This window comes from Pyrgilauda ruficollis, unplaced genomic scaffold, assembly GCF_017590135.1.
Source record: "Pyrgilauda ruficollis isolate IOZ18807 unplaced genomic scaffold, ASM1759013v1 scaffold23, whole genome shotgun sequence".
In the NCBI taxonomy this organism is placed as follows: Eukaryota; Metazoa; Chordata; class Aves; order Passeriformes; family Passeridae; genus Pyrgilauda; species Pyrgilauda ruficollis.
This window is the reverse complement of record NW_024522539.1, coordinates 13804936-13824879: the sequence shown is the minus strand read 5'-3', so window position 1 is coordinate 13824879 and position 19944 is coordinate 13804936. Positions and strand designations below refer to the sequence as shown.

At 40.5% G+C, this 19944-nt stretch overlaps 1 protein-coding gene across 2 annotated transcripts in view; it reads left to right on the top strand.

Moving 5' to 3' along the window:
• Positions 1-19944, top strand: part of THSD4 (thrombospondin type 1 domain containing 4) — a 242419-nt gene that overhangs the window by 51608 nt on the left and 170867 nt on the right. For both annotated transcript variants that reach the window (XM_041468994.1, XM_041468993.1), the window contains exon 6: positions 15626-15728. In XM_041468994.1, the coding sequence (XP_041324928.1) occupies positions 15626-15728 (103 nt within the window). The remainder of the gene's footprint in view (positions 1-15625; positions 15729-19944) is intronic.

The following is a 19944-nucleotide window of genomic DNA, read 5'->3' as shown; positions in this document are numbered from 1 at the left end:
GTTAAACCTATTTTCTTATTATACAAGTGGCTTCCCCTGTTCAGCACCTTGCATACAAGCTCACCTCAGAACACACAGCTGCCTGTCACCCTCTTTGGCAGGAAACAGGCAGCAAACATCTCTCCTTACCCCGCAAACAGCTCTGGCTGATCTAACTGGAGCCACAAGCTACCTGCAGGGATTCTTCCACTGTAGTCTCAGTTCCTTCAGAAATAGGGAAGTGGTGAGTAAATCTCCCTTATTTCCTCCTGCATTAAAGGAGAAGGAATTATATGCATGTGTGGTTGAAGTAGAATTTGAATTCAACTTTCTTTGTGTGGTTTGTCACCAGAACAAAGGAAGCAACTCAAATGGAACATTTGTTTACTGAGCACTTTGTGTAATTAATTGTCTCGAGCATTGCCAAGCCACTAGCTCTTCATGAGTCCCTGAATGTGTGAGAATATATTTGTAAACCAAGTCCAGGCTGCAGGTCTCTTGGACAGTGTACACAAGGAAGCTTTCAGGCTTCTGGATACTCTGGACTACTTGAGGTAGTTTCGTGATGGTGGACACATGGCTGATGCTGAAAATGGTGGCAAGCATCAGCCCTTTATTATAAAGCAGTACAACTTTTTATACCTTTTTTCTCACATGCATAACACCTGTGTACCTTTTTACTCTTTTGTGATAGGTCAACACACATCAGCATTCCACACTTTTTCTCCTTCAGTGCTGCTCACCTGTCTTACACAGCTGCACCCCGTGAGGGATGAGGCCTGGCCACAGCCCCATTCCTGTTCTCCCACAATCTATTCTCCAACAGTTTCTGCGTGAAGAGTGATACTGAATAGATGTGAAATCTGAATTTTCATTAGCTATGTCTTGAGGCGTGAATTTTTGGCCAAATTCTTATAGGACTTTGGAACAGCCGGGGTAAAATGTATGAAAGAGTAACTCCTGAGGGCTCAGTGAAATATTTATGGATGAAATTTTGCTGAGCTTGTCCAGTTCCATTCCCAGTTGCTAGTTTGCCCGCTGGTTCACGTGGATTACTGTCATGTCTCCAGTTACACTGTGCTGTTTTTCTCAGTGTTCTGTGTGACTGGTGTTTAGCAAGAAGCCAGTTGTGTTGTGGAGAAGTATCTACATAGGATCAGAAGACAATGACTGCTTTTACTTTCTTGGCCTGCCTCTCCAGTTATGTCTGCTATTAATGTGGTAGCACAGTTATGGAAAATCTGGCTTTTTTTTGGTTCTGAATAAGAGTCCTCTGCTTGGATCTGTGTTCCTGCGTGCAGAGTTTTTGAGAGTGGCACCTGAGCAGGGAATGGGAAATACCTGAAAAGACAATTTGGAAATGGAAAGAGGTTTTACGTAGAAAGAGTAGAAGAGGTGAGGTAAAAGACTCAGGATCAAGATGGGACAAATTAAAATATTTGGTTTTCCAAAGACTCTTATTGATGATACTGATGCTGAGTTACAGCCGTGCCATTGAAAGGCTTTTTTTGGATGCAAAACCCTAATTAAATAGAATTACAATGTTCTGCAGGAATGTGTTGAGTCCATTAAACAGTGATGTGCTTTTCTGTCACCTAAGGATATAGGTAGGCGTTGGCAGGGTCCCCTGGCACCTGGGATCTTGGGCCATCCACCAGCTCACTGGTGTTCTGCCCAAGCAGTTTTGAAAGTTTTCCACTCTATAGAAACTGAAACATTTCCAGTTCTTCAAATTTTAGCTAATGTAGAAATGGAAATGTTTAATTTTGTATGGAACAGAAAATATAATTCCCAGACATGTCTTTTCAGAATTGATATGGGGTGCTGCAAGTGTGCAGTCTTTAATGTAGTTGGGATGCTCACACATTGAGGTGAAGACTAACAAAAACCTATGTATTTCTTGGGTGAACTTTTTTTTTTTTAGACTGAAAAGCCCCTTCTTATTCCCAAGGAGTTACTGTAGGGTTTATTTATTCTCCTTTTGAGATTTGTATAGAGTAGGTGTTTGACATAAGTGGCAAAGTGGGGTTAAGATGACATATCTTTTCCTGAGGAAATTTAAACTTGACTTTACGTGAGGAATTTTCCATGCAAACACTGTGGGATTGTGTGTAGGTTTGGTAGTCTGACATTCTGTGGGTGTATAGGAAACTTATTGAAAGCTTGCATTACTTTGGGCTGTACTGTCCTTCTTTGTGAATGTTTTGCTGTTTGCAGCAGAGGTGTGTAAATGTTAATTCAGAATGATTTGTCACCAGTACAGGCTGAACTTAGCCGAGGCTGCCACAGAGGTATTGCTTGTAAAGGGTCTCATGTAGCTTGATCAGTTGTCATTTGTTTACAAAAGTCACCGAGAGACTTCTTTGATGGAGCTCTTGGACCGCAATTGTTCCCTCTCTGCACTGTGGTTATGTGACATCCCCTTCAACACCTCTATTAGAAAGTATTTGCATTATGACATTCTTATTAGAGCTTAAATAATTATGGGAAACTGTCTGCCATAAATCATCAGGAAAAGTATGATGGGGTAACTTTGAAAGCTCTCTCCAAGAGTTTTATTTTGCAATTGTGCTCTGTACTTGTGGCAGTAACACAGAGTTAGCTGTTTTACATAAAGTCATTATTACTAGGTTCATTACTTGCTAACGTAGTAAAACATTCATAGGAAGTCCAAAATTACACAATTCAGAAAACTGTGATGTCTAGAGCCTTGTTGGTTTTAATTGAAAATTGAGTTACTTGGTTTGATCAATAAATCTAAGCCACTTTAAACTACATAAACATCTAGGAGTCCAGGAGTCATGCCCTGTTGTGACAAGAACTATAAAAGCACGTACCAAAAGGAAAGGTGCAGGTGAAAATTTGGTGATGTATACATGGCTACAGCCAGGTCCTGTATTCCCCAGGTCAGGGAGAAGTGACCAGTGGGATCTGTAACATTCTTATGGATGAGATCTTTGGCTTTATTCAAGGGCAGTGAGATACAAATAAAATACAGTAGAGCCTAAGAGAAACATCTTAAGGCTATAAAACAGAAATATTCCACTGGAAAACAAAGGCTGAGATTATGTACCAGTGATAAAAAATCTACTAAATGTGTTAGAGTTAGGCAGTTCATACATTCAGTGTCATTGATATGTTTGGGGTTTAGCTTGAATGCTCAGGGAGCTGAATTTTCCAGGGACTCTGTCAACTTCCCACTATATATTTTCTTGATTTTTAATGCATAAGAGTACTTCAGAAGGTATGGTTAACAGTAGTACTTCAGTATTTTATGGTACTGCAGGAAGCATTGAGCTGCCTTTTTCTTCTGTGAGGTTTATTTTGAAGTTCTGAGCCTGTTGCATGGGTTGCATGATGAAGCTGGAGAAGTCTGCCTCAAGTGGAGTGAATTTGTGTCTGTGATTAGCTGAAGATTCAGACCCTCATTTTTCTGCAATGGCAGTGTGACGCAAAAATGTTAATAATTCATCCTAGTACCTCAACATCAAAATACAAATCAGTTGCCTAAAGCTCTTCTTTCCTAACTTCCTGGTGAACTTTGAATGGGAGGTTTCATGTAGCAGTTGGAATTGTCTGAGAAGTTACCTTGCTAATTCTTGGAATAAATGGAATACATGTGTCTTGGAGAAGAGGAAAGAGGAATAAGATCCACAGTTATTCCATCACTTCATCAGTTATGAATAGCAGCATTAGCACTTAAAGTCCTGTGGAGTGATTTGGAAACTTCATTGGGATGCTTGTTGAAATGGAATAGGGGTTTTTGTTCTGCAGTATAACAGGGCTCAGGGTGATTTGGGTTGCCTGGTTATCATTCAGATGTAACTTCTGTGCCAAGTTTTAAAGAGGAAGCTCATCAATGAAAATTGGAACTTCTGAGTTGTAACCAGATGGTTGCATTCCTGATACATCTGTAGTTTTGTTTAATAGCGTATTGTAAATTTGAGTAGTGTCATTTATCAATATAGGCAAGTGTTGTGGGAGAGATTTGAAGGCATTCCAGCTTGTCTTTGTTTCTTCTTGTCAATTCATATTGACAAAAGTGTTTGTTTGAAATTCCGGTGTGGAATGTTTCAACACTCACATAATTTGAACAAGAAATGTGCTTTTTATTCATATGTCAGTTTAATTGTATCCAGGTTTTCAAAGTAGAGGAGGCTGCAGATGTCATGGTTAATTTACAAAAAACTTTTTAATGCTGTTTTGATGAATATTTGTTAACAATTCCCATTAATTACAGGTACGAAAACCATGGTCTGTCAGATGTCAGTGTCTGCTTGGCACATGAAAGAAGTAGCTTTTCCTTGTATTTTTAGGAAATTAGTTCAGTTATTGCTGATATCAGTGCTTAAGTTTAAGACGTTTTCAAGACAGATAGCAGGAAAAGAACATACATTATGTGAGTACAGGAACTTGCAGTGGAACTACCACCAGTACAATCCCAGTCCTCTCTTGTACTGACCGAGGCAAGTAAAGGAGGAAGGAAGTGCAGGAGAAGCTGCCAAGAGTTAAGCTGTGGATACTGAAAAAGCTGTCTGTTAGTGGTGCTGTCAAGTTTTTAGTTTTAGTTTTGTGGGTTTTGGGGAAAGGGGGATGTTGGTTATTTTTTTTGTTTTGGTTAGGTTTTTTTTTTGTTGTTGTTGTTTTATTTTTGTTTGGTTTGTGTGTGTTTGTTTGGTTTTGGGTTTTTTTTTTTTTTTTTAATTTTAGAATTTTTAAGAAGGGCTTGGATCAGCAAATTGCCAAAACTTGTGTAGAAAGTTAGGAAACATAAACATCAAATTATGTCTAGGCAAGCATTGCCTAACCACAGACTATAGGGATGGAAGTCCAAAGCCTCTCCCCCAGAAGTGGTCTGAAAGAAACCTGGCACTGCAAGCCCTGCAGTGCCCAGAGCAGGTAAACAAACCTTTCGCAGAAGATACATTAAGAGCTAATTGCCTACAGAACAATGCAAACCCCAGAAATAATTGAAATTGTAATGAGATGAAAAAATAACAACAAAACCCAAACCAGTCTGGTGTGCTCTGTCTCATCTGCTTCATCAGACGTGCTGTCTGTCCAGACCTAACACGGGCAGCATTGCACATGTAGAGACTTACAAGCGTAATTAGTGAAACAGAGCTTCTTTCTAGTGATAAGTGGTAAGGCTGTGTATCTTCAAACTCTTACATTGGTGGAGAAACCAATCCGGTGTTGTTTATATCTGTCAAGCAGTGTTAGAGGCAGTGGGTGATCTGTAGGGGAAGAGGCCAGGGAAACATCCCCTGCCACATTCTGCAAACCAGCTTTGGTTTTTGGCTGCAGCATTCAGTAAGTTGCCAGCCAACCCACATACTGCTTTTCCTGAATTTCTGTTTACATCTTCATTTGTTAAAGACAGCAAGGAATGCTGATGGTCTTGATGGCTTTTTTGAGACCTCAGTTTGGGTCACTTTCTGAGAACAGTTTTTTTGGATGGTGTGCGGTTTTAGTTTAAGCAGCAAAATGCCATTAGAAGGACAAAGTCAAACCTGCGAGGTTTAGAGCTTTCGGAACTGCAGTTTTGTGAGCAATCCTCTGGTAACTCTTGTGTTAAGAAAACTATTTAATTACTTGATAATATAATTTTTTACCCCAGGGTCCCAGCATAGATCAAGTGCTTAGTTATGACTGATACACTACTCAGTGTTATTCTCTTTTTATTCAGCCTTTGGCTCCCTGCCTTAAAAATGCTCCTTGCAGAAGGTGAGAAAAAAAGGCTTCTCTAAGGACTAGCTGTTGATAGTATTACTGCAGTGTTTGCTTTAAAGCTCACAAAGCTGCTGTGTGATAGCAAGTCCTAATATGTTGTAAGAAATGGAGCTGCCCTTTGGAAGAATGCAGTTTAAGAGAAGTGTTCCATAATTAGTGCTGCTTGTCAAGTAGTTTGAATTGAATATTTTCCCCCATGTTCAGTATCATATTTATCACTTGGCAAAAGTCAAAGCAAAATTTGCATTGCCAAAACTGTAATTACCATTTGGCAGCTCATCTGCAAAACAGGTCCAGAGGTTTTCAGTCATACCCCCAAAACACAAAGTACATAGTTCACAAATTGAGAAAGGATTGGATTAAGTAAGTGCACCATAGGTGACTTTTTTCCTCTCAACACTGGTAGAGTAGCTGTTCCAGAAACTGCAGACTGTCTTTCATGTTCCTTATTCTGTATGTCCATTTATACCTAGCGGGTTTTACAGTGAATGAGACAGAGATTATGTAAATAACCCTTCCAGCTAAACATTCCCCAGGGTAAGTCCATTCTGCACACTGAATGAGTCAGAGATCATATGGGGGAAATGATATGCAGTCATGGAATTGAGAGCAGGACCTCACAGGCAGGAAGAGCCAAGTGATACAGTAATTGCATGGAGAATCTCTTCCAATTTGAGATTAAACATTCTTTTAAGGCCCTATGACTTACTTTTATCATGTTTAAACAAACCAAAAAAGGCTTCAAAAGCAGAATGCCATCATGAGGTACATCAGTATTCACAGACCTCATCAGATCATTGCAGCTGAGGCACTGGCACAGGAGATTTGCCCTTTTGAGTACCACAGGGCACGGAAATGCTTTGCTGGGGTCTTTCTCATCACAGGTGTTTCTGCACGGACAGCCTATGTCTGCTCCTTCCCTCTGGCTGGAGCTGTCCCACTGTGTTTTCTTCTCAGTCACACTTCTCACTTCCTTAGTACCTTGTCTCATATTTTTCATCTTTTCTCCCCATCTCTTCTGCCTTCAATTTCTCCTTTTTCTGCTTCATTCCCTGCTTCTTTGCAGTTTCATCCAGTTTCACTTTCTTCTTCTCAGTACCTTCTTCAGCTGATTTGCTCATCCAGCCTCATCTCTTGAATGTCAATCCCCAGATTTATCTGTTTTTCCAAAATATTCCATATATTTTAGGTACAGGCTCAAGTGGTTATTAAGAGCCAGAAGAGAGATGTTTTCATTTTCAGTCCTTCCCCTATTACAGACCTCAGGAGCACTTTCCAGTAACTGCTGGAAAGCTTCTCAGCCTCTTTGAGCCTCAGGTATGGAACACACTTGTGAACAGATTGTTCCTCCAGGTTAGATGCAGAACTTTAGCAAGTTTTGATTGAAAGTGTACAAAGTACATTATCAGCATTATTTTTAAAATTCTTGTGGCCTGACTATACTTGAGTGGATTTCCATAGAAAAAGCAGAGGGTGCATTCTTGACTAAAAACCCACTTCCTAGCTGACATAATTTCACTCATTAAAATAGAATAGGCAGTTATATTTGGAAAAAAAAAGTCAGAATATTAGCAGCATGGGAAAAAATAAAACACTTTTTCCTTTTGTTTTCCTTCGGGCTCATTCTGGGATGAAATGCTTCAGTGAAAAAAAGAAAAAGATACTAAAACAGATAACAGGAGTGGAAAGTTTTAGGCTGAGAGGCTAAAGTTGGACAAACTCATCAGAAAATGGACAGTGCTACCAGCTGCAGCTATATTAAACCATTCTAAAATAAGACAAATGCATCTGCCAGTTGGTTTGAGGTGCCTTTTTTCTTTGAAGTATATGACTCAGGAGGAAAGAATATATCATAGAAACAGTTTAAGTGTGTGTTGTATCAGAAACTCATTTTTGATGGAAACATGAACTCTAAAATCTGAATAATGCTGCAGTTTCTGTTTCCAGACTGGGCTCCTGCAAGCTCAAAGTTGTTTTTAAGTTACATTTACATTGCTCTAAAGGTGTTCACTTTTTGTGGAAAACAAATTGTTCCACATCCTAGATTTCATTTTTTTTCCTAACAAAAACAAAAAGATTAATTGTCCCAACAAACTTATTTCAAATTCCCCTTGGTTGTAGTAGCAACTATACATTTACATTCGCCTGTATGTTTCTGTCTCAAGTAACACCACATTGACATTTCTGTTACCTGGCTGTTACTTAGACTAGCGCTCGTTCTCTAAAAATATTGTGATTACTGCCGCAATATGAATTTTTAATTAAAAAGTAGATTATCGTGGTAATACCAATCAGAAACTTCCTTAACCTTTTAGTCCTCCTGCTGGAACCATTCAGGTAGTGCCTCCTCCCACACAAAGACCAGTCATTTAAATGGAATGCATGAAATTGAGTTTCCATTGAAGTTGATTGGGCTTTCATAGAGAAAACTGCTGGAGGATTACTCCTGCCCACTGCTGAAGCTGGTAGAATGAGAGTCACATGAAAACTGCTCCCCAGAAAGAACAGGCAGCTCCAAGAACAATACTTTAGAAAAATGTAATAAAATACTGCTGGAAACCCTAGAGTAGATGTTTTATCACAGTGGCATAATTTTTTGCAAACTATGAGGACTAGATACATCCAGTTTGCTTAAAGTCTGTCAACTTGACTAAAAATGGATCAAGCATGAGTTTGTCTCAGGGTCTTTCATAGCTGATCTTGGTGGTGCCTTTCAGAGAGGGTTTTGAAGTGGCTGATATTTCTAATATAAAGAAGAGTATTGCTAGTATATGAAAGCAACTATTCTTAGTACATAAACCTCCCATTTTCTGAGGAGGACTAATAAAACATGTTCCATTTTGCAGGTATTTGAATAATGTAGACAGATGAGACAGTGCAAGATGATGAAGCTGGAAGCTTCCATGTTAAGGCATTGTTCATTTGAACCAGATTGTGTGAAATGGAAGTAGCTTTTCTTTGATTTCCCATTAAATGAGGCAATAGGTTGCAGCTTGGGCACCTTGAGCACTGTGTAATGTTTCTATAAACAGGTATTTGATTGGAGGGATTCTTGTATCTGTGAGATTTTTTAATGCAGCATATTTATATAGAAAGGTGATAGCACTGCTTAGAGTGGGAACAGCAGCTGCACAAAGCAGTTATGATTTCTGCTGCAAATGGCAAGCTTTTGATGCTTGCTTGGGAGCATGGAAGGAATATTCTGTGTGAACTCCCATCTCGATACTGAAGTAGTTCTTTGCTCCGGGGCCTGGGTACTAAAAGAAATTTGGGACAGTAAAACAGTAACTACATATAAACAAAGCCCAACTTTAAAAAGATCAGTCATCTGGTCTTTTGCTGGATCAAAAAAGACTAGCAACAGTCTTCAGTGTGCAGGTGTGAGCTGACATAGGCCTGACTTTGAGGACATACTTGTGTATCGATTTACAGCAGATAATGCTCTGTTCCAGCATGGTCTGTTTGCAGTCTTTGCCTTCCATTTTCTAACTGCTCAACTTCCATTTTATAGAAACCAATCATTGTTTCTCAGAATTTGTTAGTTGGTTGGTTGCTTAGTTTTTTTTGGAATAGTATTTGTAAAATTTTAGCATTAAACATAACTGGAGTATTTTCTTGACACATTTTTGGTATTGCTGAGGAAATGTACTGTTAATTTTCCTATTATAGCTCCTTGATTAGCCCCTCCTAAGGTAGTAGTTCCAAATGTTTCCAGTCGTGCACATTAGATCATTGGAGATGCTTTGTGTGGGATGGACGAGTGACTAAGATTTTATTTAAAACCAAAGCTGGACTTGACTCTTTTACAAGTTGCTGTAAATCTGAAATAAAATAAGATATTTCGGTTTAATCAGATGGATCTGTCAGTGAGAATTTAAAAAGAAAAAGCCACAAACCTGTGAAGTTAAGCAGAAATACTTCTTTTTCCATCTGTTTGGTTGAGCTTTCTTCCCCATTATTAGACAGACTGCATTTTCAGATGTAAAGTGCTACAGAATGGAAAAAACGTAAAGCAGTAATAGATGCACTTGCCACATTATGCATTAATGCCTTATGTGTCTGATAGATTGCAGTTAATAAAGATCAGGTTTGGGTAGCACTTCAAAGACTTTCCTAGTTAAATTCAGAGGACCTTCTTGTTGCAAAGTTTCCATATTAATGGAAAAAAGTGTTCTCAAGTTGCAGGCTGAGGGGGCAGCAGTTCCCTGGCCCGTGGCAGTGGCGGGCAGCTGGGGCAGGCTGGCACCCCCTTGCTCTGCCAGGGCCCATCTTCCTTGATCCAAACACAGGCTCATTGCTACCTGGATGGGATTTGGGTAGAAGTACAACGATGTTGTATTGTGCACGCATCTAAGGTCTTTACCATCTGTGGCAGGCTGCCCTTGAAAGGAGTGAGGGGAAGAGAGAGGCTGCAATCCCCTGTGGCTGCCGGGCTCTGCACGGCCTGGAGCGCGTGGTTAGTGCGGCACCTTGGAGTCTGCAGTGACTGTCACTGCTCTGCGGGTCTGCGCTGCGGCAGACACGGAGGTGTAAAGTCATGGCTTGAGGCAGTGCAGAGCCTGCCAGGACAGGTGCTCCTTCCTCATAAACTTGTGCAGATACCGCTGCATTCCCAGATGGAAATTCTCATTGCATGTCAGGCCAGACATTTACAGTGCACTGTCTGTGCTGTGCACTGTAACCAGAGCTGGCTAGCACCCTTTTTACTGCAGAGCTGTTCTTCACATGCATTTTAAAGTTTCTTGCACATTTTGGTTTTTCAGGAGCATCAGTTCCATTTGAATTGTGTCTGGTATTTTGCGCCACAGATATTTAATATGCCTTATATAGAATTTTTTTTTTTGGATGGTAGACAGTTGTCTTTATGTTCTCTTACCATTTTATACAATCAGAACTATTGGGGAAATCATCGTCTCCAGGATTTTAAATGGATAATTTCTCTCTTTCAGTGTGTGTTCAGCTGGACAAAACGAGGTTGCCTTGAGGTACTGCCTATGAGGGAAGCACGGTCCTTGGCTATGCAAAGAGAAACAGCTTAGCTGGAAAATTAACATTTCAAGGACCCTGCATTCCACTTTCTTACGTGGACTTGGAACTTCTGTAGGTTTCAAGAGAAACAATACACCAGCAGTTCAGAGCAGAAGTTGCAAGTTCACTGCAGAAGTGGTGGCTTGTTGTGTAAAGAACTGGAATTCATAGACTATGCATGTTGAAGGACACAATACATAAGCTCTGCAAAGGAAAGAACAATTTTCAGATTACTGTTTCAGAAACAAGTATTTTTCTTTGGAGGTGTGTTTTTCCTTTGGGATGCCAAAGGATTGATACAATTATATAGAACACCACTACAAAAATTAAAACAGCAGTACAGCTAGATTATTTGGACTTAATTAAACATGTAGTATTGCACACAGAGAGAATACTAATTATGAATTATGTCTGAACCTGGAGAATCAAGAAGGGATATGGGACATTGAAAAAGCATTTGCCAGTTACTGTAGGTCATAAGAATGAAACATTGCCAAAAATCTTAGTCAATGTTTTAATTGCCTGTAGAGGTGGTTTCAGGACCAAATCGGTCCATTACACATTTCCAGAAGTGTTATCTCAGCTCAGCTTTGACACAGCTTTGCTAATGGCAGATGTGAGTCCGCAGCTGGCAGATTGATAATTTTCTGGTGTTTTGCCAGCACTTCTTTAATTAAAGCAAGTGTCAAGGATTTGTTAAAAAGTTTGCTTTTCAAATGTTAACCAAAAGCTAAAAAGCTAGCAGGGTGGTTTCTTTGTTTTATAGTCTTAACTGTAGTAGCAGCTTATTTTAAGAAAACTCTAATGGTACAGGACAAAGAAAATACTGTGTGTTGCTGTCCCTCAGACTACTTTCATACCTGCATATTTCAGAAGAAACTGAGGCATAAATAAAGCCACTGTTTCCGAAGTTTCTATCAACAGCAGGCACTGTGCATTTCAAGAAGTTTGGCCCAAAGTCCCACAAGACAAAGGAATAATTCTAAAATTTACTCCTGAGTGCTGCCTGCCTCATGAAGGCTGCTGGTGATTTCCTCGCGCTCTGAAGGCACAGGAGGAAAAATCGAGGTGTCCTCCTTGAAACAGCCAAGTGCAGCAGAGGCAGCTCTGAGACACCTTACCCTGTGTGAAACTGCCAATATCCAGCACTTCGAAGGCACTTTGCTGAATGCAGCCCCACAGGCTAAATTAACGTCATTGTGTTGTCCAAGCAGCATATTTTAGGTAGGAGAAACATCATCAAAAAACATACAAAATTATGCATTCTCGATGCTGTATCTAATTTTACAGTGCACAGCTGAAAGAACAATAATTTAAAAACCCTTTCCCAGCAGAGAGTATGTATTTCTAGATAATTTATATCTGCCTCTACACAAAGGAATCTGAGATTTATCTTAGTAGATGCAAAGTATATTTTTTTCCTGCTTTTGCCTCCCTAGATCTGGTTTTAAAAGGATTCCCTTCATAACTCCTTTGTAATCACAGGACAAAGTTTTTGAGAAAAAATAAAAAAAAAAAGAAATTCCAGATCTGTCGCTAACAAAACCCCGAATCAAAGTCAACATTTTGTTTACCAAAACACTGTTTTCAAGTCTCTAGCAGGCAGCACGATTTTAATGCCTTGATGTCACTGAGGGGAAACCAAGGGAGAATCACACAGTAAGTTAAATATTACAGCAAAGTTCATTCCAAAAGTCTCAGAGAAATTTTGGAAAGAGATGTGTGCTGTTTAAATCCTAGTAGTCTGGCTTAGCCAGAGAACATTCTTCACCTGCAGACATGCCAATGTGCCTGCTGCTTCCAGCACGGGGCCCTTGGCCCGGTGGTGCTGCAGCCCGGGGCTGTGTCCTGGCTGCTCCAGCGCTCCTGTGGGAGCTGGGCAGCCTGGGGAGCCCTGCAAGGGACAGCTGTGTGACACTGCAAAGAGGAGCTGCCTTTGGGCTTGCCATCTTCTCATCACAGAAGCTTGTTGCTGTATTTTAGGAGTTTTAGTCAGGCTGTATATGACAGAAATAGTAATTATATTGAAGTGTAAAAATAGCTTGTACTCTCAGGGAATAAATAAAAAATGAGGATCTACAGGAGCCCCTATACTGAAGCTTCACTTTTGACTGTACAGGGTAATACTTTTTTATTTTAGTGGTTTTCTGCCTGCAAAAGTGCTAGAAAGCCAGAGAGGCCAAGAGAAAGTGCCTGGCACACAGGTCTTCTGAGAAAGGCTCAAGGATTTAATTTTCAGGGAGGCTGAGCTGTAGGCAGCATAAAACTGTCACTGCATTCAGCTGTGCATTAACAATTTAGGTGGGGTTAGTAAATGGTGCATAGATGTTAACTAGTGTATATGTAGAGTATAATATAACTCTTAAGCCTTCGTGATTCATGGACTGTTGTAATTTTGCCTACTTGTACTTCATAGCTAAAGAATATTTTAGAAGACATTAAAAATACAAATGAATGTAATCTGTATCAAGAACAAAGCAAAGTGTTTTTGCAGACCAGATTGTTCAAATTTTTCCTCACAATTTTATATTGCAGTTAAACCTTGATGAAAGAAAAGAAGGAAGAGCAACTGAGTTGGGGCTTCTAAAGTAGCAGGGATGTTCTGAGTTAGCCTGTTATTCTGATTTTTGCTTGATCCACACAGAGTTTAGTGCATTAGTCTGTCTCTGGTCCTGCTTTAAAGCACTGAGGTCTCTCTCTTGTGGGCAACTGTCAGTAAGTTTTAAAACAGAAATTGTAGCTATATGAAAAGGATCTTAGAAGGGATGGGTGTCACTATTTGTTGGCAACAGCAATGAATATTTTGATATTTTTACTCATACATTGCCTGCAGTTGGTATGAGCGGGGTGTACAGGAAATGGTTTGTGAGCCAGAAATACTGGTACACGAGAGCATGAGCTCAAGGGTCAGAAAAGGAAAAACAAGAAGCAACTAAACTTCACAATAGGCTGGTAGAAAACGTGTGCCAAAAAAAGGGAAAAGCATTCCAGAAAGAAACCCTTCAGGCTGACTTCTTGGCTGGTGCAAACTGATGTTTGTTCTGCTATAATTTAGTGTAGTGACCTTAATTTATGCCAGCTCAGGTTCTGTCCCTTTACCTTTAGGATATGTGCAATAATTGGTTTCCATGAAAAATACATTTCCTTGCCTTGGATGGTGGTTGTGGTGAATAGATGTTCTGCATTGCTGTGCCACACATGGAAGGAGCTGTGCTTCAGTTGTGGGAATATAGCTTTGCTTTCTGCATTTGGCACTAGAAAGGCTTTTAGTCCCACCCTTCCAGTGTGGTGGTTCATGGTCCTGTTTTCAGGGAAGGCTTTTTGTTTTTGGGTTTTTTTGGGTTTTGTGGTTTTTAAAATTTTATTAGAGGGTTTGTTGAGGAAAGCAGTATTTGCATGTACTTGGAGATTTCAGAAGGGTGGGCGAAGAAGCACAGATAGCTGCTTGGCCAGAAACAGTGTTTATTCTAGAAGATTTGTTACCATGATTTTAGTAGAAGATAAAGTAGTCCATGAACCTTCCCCTGGGCATGTCTTTGGTACAGTTTATAGCCCACTTGAAAACTCTTGACTTTGATGTCTCTTTGATCCAGTTACAAGCATCTTCTTAGGGAGATGGTGGATACAAAGCAAGAACTCCTCTGGGACCTCTGATTTGCCTGGCTTCCCCAGCAGACAACCAGTCTTTCCTACTATACAGGCATAAGAGAACTGAGTTGCAGTTGGAGCAGGAGTTGTTCTTAGTGATTCTCTTCTGTTCCCTTTGAAAACACAGTTATTTAGCCATGCTGTTTTCATATAATGTTATCTCTAGCTTTCCCTTGAAATCTGTCATCTAGAAAAAATATTCTTCTTTTCTAGTCGAGTACTTCCTGTAATTTCTACTGTTTTTAAGTATTTTTAGTAAATTATTTATTAATTTTTATTATCTAAAGGCTATGTAACAAAATGCATCTGTGCCCAAAGCTTGCCTATTTTGTCCAGGCATAGAAATTGTTCTAATTAACCCCCTGCATTTGGTAGAAGTCTTTGTCCCCTTTGTATGTGCCCACACACAGAGTAAACTTCAGCTCTAACTGCAGTGAGGATTCAGGCAGAACGAAGCCATTAAGTATTTAACTTGTATTTGCTTTTGGAGTCTACTTCACACGCAAACAAGGCTGGTCTGCCAAAGGTGTGCATTGCAGGTGACCTAAGGAAGGATGCTACTTCCTCCTGTAAAACCTGCCCTGCCTCAATACCTGTGTGTGCACATGTGCTTGTGTAGAAGCAGCTCTTTAGTTGCAAAACTCCTATACCAACTCCTTAGTTGCAGGAGCTCAGGATCTGAAGGCATGACCTGAAATGCAAAGTCATGCAGTGACTGTAATAGCAGCATGTAGAAATACAAAATAAAAAGTGGAAATATGGTATGAAAGCATAGGATGAGAATAAAAAACTGCTGTGGTCAACTTCTAATAACTTATGGAAGCATGCATGTTGAGTGTTTCAACTCTGTTGAATCTGAGCCCAAAAACTTAATGATGAAAAATGTGAAGCTGTTGTGAAAAGGAAGTAATTCTAATCTAATATTGAATTTATCCTGAAGTGTTGTGCTGTTGCTGAGGAAAATGACAGCTCAATAAAAGCTTTACTTTTTTTTTTTAATAGAACTGTTGCTCCATTAACTTTGCAAATTAATTTTCTTCAACAGGCACTTTTGATACTGTTACTTAACAGCACAGCTTGTTACCTGTTTTTAAGAGGTCTCCTGATGTTTATATCATTCAGCTGGATTAGAATTTTGCAATGCCTTCACTAACCTTCTAAAGTTCATTAACAAGAAGGCAAAAATAACTTTGCTGTTGATTATAATGCTACCTTTTTTTTTTTTTAATCTAAACAGATGTGTCCTGAAAGCAGCAGGAATATTAGAGAGGTACAGTGTGCATCATACAATAACAAGCCATTTATGGGTCGATTTTATGAATGGGAACCTTTTGCAGAAGGTAAGGGAAAATAACTTGGTTTTGCATTATTATACAGATTGTGTTTTGGAAAGGTAGATGTGACTTCTACTTAGTGGGAGCCATCAGGCAGCTTTGATCCACAGCTGATGTTACCTATTTTTATAGTGAACATGAGTCAGTGCAGGTGAAGGTAGGTTTATATCTGACACCCAGTTAGATCTGATAATGGTTGTTTCTAGTGTAGCCATGTCTCAGTCCTGCTCTTATCTACTGTGGGCAAAGTGAGGAGTGGCAGAGCTGCACCTCTTTATCTCCAATTATGAACATTCAGTTTATGCTGTTTCTAGTTAAAGCTGTGTTTGGCTTTGTGAAGTTGCCCAAAAGGAAGTTTCAGAGCTGTACAACTCTGGCACTTTGTACCATGCATTTAGGCAGAGCAAGGAGCCAGGTACCCCAGTGAGCACACTGCTGAAGGCACATCCTGCAGGCAGCATTGCTTCTGCAAGGTGGCCCTGAAGAGTTATGATGTATTAGCTTTGATGCATCCCTTTTCAAACCCCAGTTGAGAAGACCCAGCCAGTGCTGAGCCAGCTGAGCCCACCTCCCTCTCCTTGCTTCCTACACAGCAGCTTTGACTCACTCCATCTTCTGCCAGGAAAGATGAATCAGGGGATCTAGAACTTGCCATGATAATTTCTTTTTCCCTCCCCTGCATAGCACAGCTTGCTCCTAATGTTTACACTGGATCAAGAAGGGCAGTTAAACTGTAATCACTGCACTGTCCTGCTGGTGAATTAAGTGTGATTATTGTTGTTTTTAAAAAAATACACATTTTTATTTCTCCCTTGTTCAGATTGGTGCAGCTGCATTTCTAACCCATTTTATCTGCTGCTGCTCCAACAGAAACTTTTGTCTTTATTAAAAAAGTCATATTAGAGTGACTATAAACCCTATGAATGTAGAGTATTTAATGAAAAAAAACCTAGTTTGTGTGTGAGAACCAGTAGCACATGATGACTTTAAGGGCAGGATTTGAGAAGAAGGATCCAGTTGTCGCAGAGGGAAAACATCACAGTGATGTAACCGTAACACCTGTAAGGAAGTCTAAAGAAATAATGAATGTTTTAATCATACTGATAATTGAACTCTTTTAATTTGAAATATTAAGTTCCATTAGCTTTCATTTTCAATTATAAAAATTAAAAAATAAATAAAAATTTGTAACCTTTTGATGGCTGGATAAAATAATCTATTGAAAAGAACCTGTTGGTGGATTGAAAAGGGTAACTGTGGGGATCTGGCCACAGGAGTCTCTCTTAGTGAAAAAAGGCTGCATTTGTTGAAAGGAGGGAGACAGCTGCAGACTTTTTTGTCAGAAATTCTCTATAAGGTTAAATATGGAATAAAATCCTCTCCAGGAGAACCTGTGCCTGATATGTTTGTCTTCAGGAGGATACCTGGATAGTCTCATAAATCCAAAATTCATCATGAAATGCAGTATTTTCAAATCAACAACTGCAAAAAATCCTGGTCAGCTGCAGACCCTCTTGCTTTGACTTCTGTTTGAAAATGCCAGCCAGGTATGTGTAATAAGCAGCCTTTTAACAGCAGTCCCAGGCAGCCCTGGGTTTCTGTTCCAGCCGGTAGAGTCACACCTGTGCAGGCACAGGCGCTGTGAGCTCTGCTCCCTGCACGGTCCTGCAGGGACGTTGGGCTTTACTGGCCCGGGTGCTCTTCAGAATGGTGACCCGTCAGGGCTGCCCCCAAGTGTGTAAAACTTGAAAGAGCTAAAAATGTATTCTTTGGGGACTTAGCTTTTTTCTTCCTTCTAAGTGAAGGAAATTACAAGGAGAAAAATAGTGTGAAGTTTGAGCAATTCTGTTGTCTTAGAGAAAAATAGAGATTTTTTTTTTTGCAAATCAGAGCTTGGTCCACTGAAAGAAAGTCAGACATGATTTACCCCTAGCAGACACTGAGGCTCTTCCCTCAAAGTAAAGGAGATGTTAAGTTTAAATGGAAATAATTCTGTTAATATTTTTGTTTGTTTTGTTATTTTACAATTTTGTTATTTTAAATTTGTGAATTTTTAATGGAAAGTTTTGTAAAATGCATACTTGACCAAGCATTCCCTCCAAATAATGTTTTGGTTTGCTTTTTATTGTAAATAAATCAGCTCTAGTTTCAGAGCTCCCCTTTCAGGTGACTGCGCTTGTTTGCAGGGCAGGCCATTTATTTCCCAGGAATGCTGGCTGTTCCCAATGTGTGTGTGATTCCACATGTGCAGCTGTGGCTTGTGTCAGGGCTGACTGGATGCTGGCTCTGGAGGCAGCAGCAGGAGCGGGGACGTGGCTCAGGGATCATCCCAGCGGTGTCTGTACACTTGGTTTAGTTCCACGTGGTAGAGTCAAGATGTCTTTGGCTGCAAGTGCTGGATGAAGCCAGCGAGTTTCTAGGAGCAGAGCCACGCTCAGATCTCGGGAGCAGTTTAAGAGCTCTGCTGCTGGCAGCCAGGCCTGGAGGCCGGCAGGGCTGGGGAGCGGGAAAGGAGCGGGAAAGGAGCGGCCCCGTCCGAGCCCGGAGCGGCCCCGCTCCCGCCGGGTGCTCCGGGGGCAGCGCCTTCCCCTGCTCCGGGCACGGCCGGCTCTGCAGGCAGCAGGAGCTCTGCAAGGCCTGGCAGCCTTTCTTCTATTCCTTCTGACTGCCAGGCCTGGCTTGCTCCTGTGACCTCCCTGTTCTTCTGATGTTGACAGACAGGAGTTGTTACAGAGCCTGTAACACCACGTTGCTCCTGGGAGCACAGTGGGAGTCAGGCTGAGTTTCAACTGGGATGAAAATTCCTGTAGCTGAGTGCAGGGTAGGTCAAATGATACTGATGTCACTGCTGCATTTTATCTGGGGGGAAAAATGTGTCCCCAGTGTCCCCCAGTGTTGTTGTTGCCAGACCTAACTACTGATGGGCACCACAGAGATTGATTGAAAATCAGCTGGGGCAAAAGAGGCTGACAGGGCCAGGAGTCAGCACCCAGCATTGTGACAGGCCAGGAGGCAGTTTCAGCTGGCTTCTCTTTACTTGAAATGTATCAGAATCCAAGCATTGAATGAATGGAGGGATATTTGGTCAGCGTGGTTTTTCATGCTGAACTTCAATGGTGCTCTTTTCTCTAAAAAGACACTCATGTCAATACTCCATCCTGAAGGCTGTGGTGTGTTCGGAGGAGAACTCACTGTACCAGTAAATCTGAACATGCTGTAAAATCATTTATCAGTTCACTTTTGTCTTAAAATACTTTCTAGTAACCTGACTTCTAGCTAGAGATATCTGCTTGCTACAGCTGGGATAAATATAAGCTCTGAAGAAAATGAAATTTATAGCTTCCGCAAGTGTCTAGTAAATACTGCAGCTTCAATACTTTGTGTCAGACAAGAGGCATTTAAGATTTAGTATGAGTCAGTTTGGGTATTAAGATGGAGACTGAAGAATAATGCCAAGCTGCTGCATTTATGGGTTTGTGTTTTTTTCTTGCTGGATTTTTAACAACAGTTTTCCCTCATTTTGAATGACAAAATAGCTTCTTCTGACAGATCAAAATGCAGTGGCCCAACTTAAGACGTTCAAGTTGCTAAGAAACTTCTCTGCTGGCAATTGATGACACAGAAGACACTGAATGAGGTCTGATTAATATGATTTAAGTAATTAGAAAATGGCAGAAAAGCCCAAGATCTCTTAAAAATCTTGGTCAGGTGCTGCGAGGTGCGCGTAGCCCCAGCACTTGAAGTACCGAGGAGTCAGAGAGGAGGTACAGGGAGTGCAGTTACCAGGACAATGCAGAAGCTGCTTGTGGATCCTGAACAGTTTGTAGGCACAGAGCAGTTGTGCTGATGTTTCAGGCTTGGGAGGTTGTGGTTCAGTTGCCTGGGTCTTGTGCAGATGAGGGTGTAAGGGCGTGAGAGGAGACAATTTACTCACTTCTAAAGTCTCTACAGTAAGATGTTCGTGGAGTATTTTCCATTCAGCGATGGAACAGCGCAAAGCTGTTCCAAGGACAAGCCTGAATATATTATGCTTGTATTCAGTGATTTAGGGTGGGTTTTTTTCTTCTCTTAGAATTGTGAGATATGTTTATTAACAAATTATAGATATATGTTGTTTATATGCACATTATTGGTTCAGTGTCCATTGCTGGAGTTCATTACATCTTGGTACGAAACCATTCCAGAAACACTGTGTGTGTTGATATATATGGAGAAACCTAAC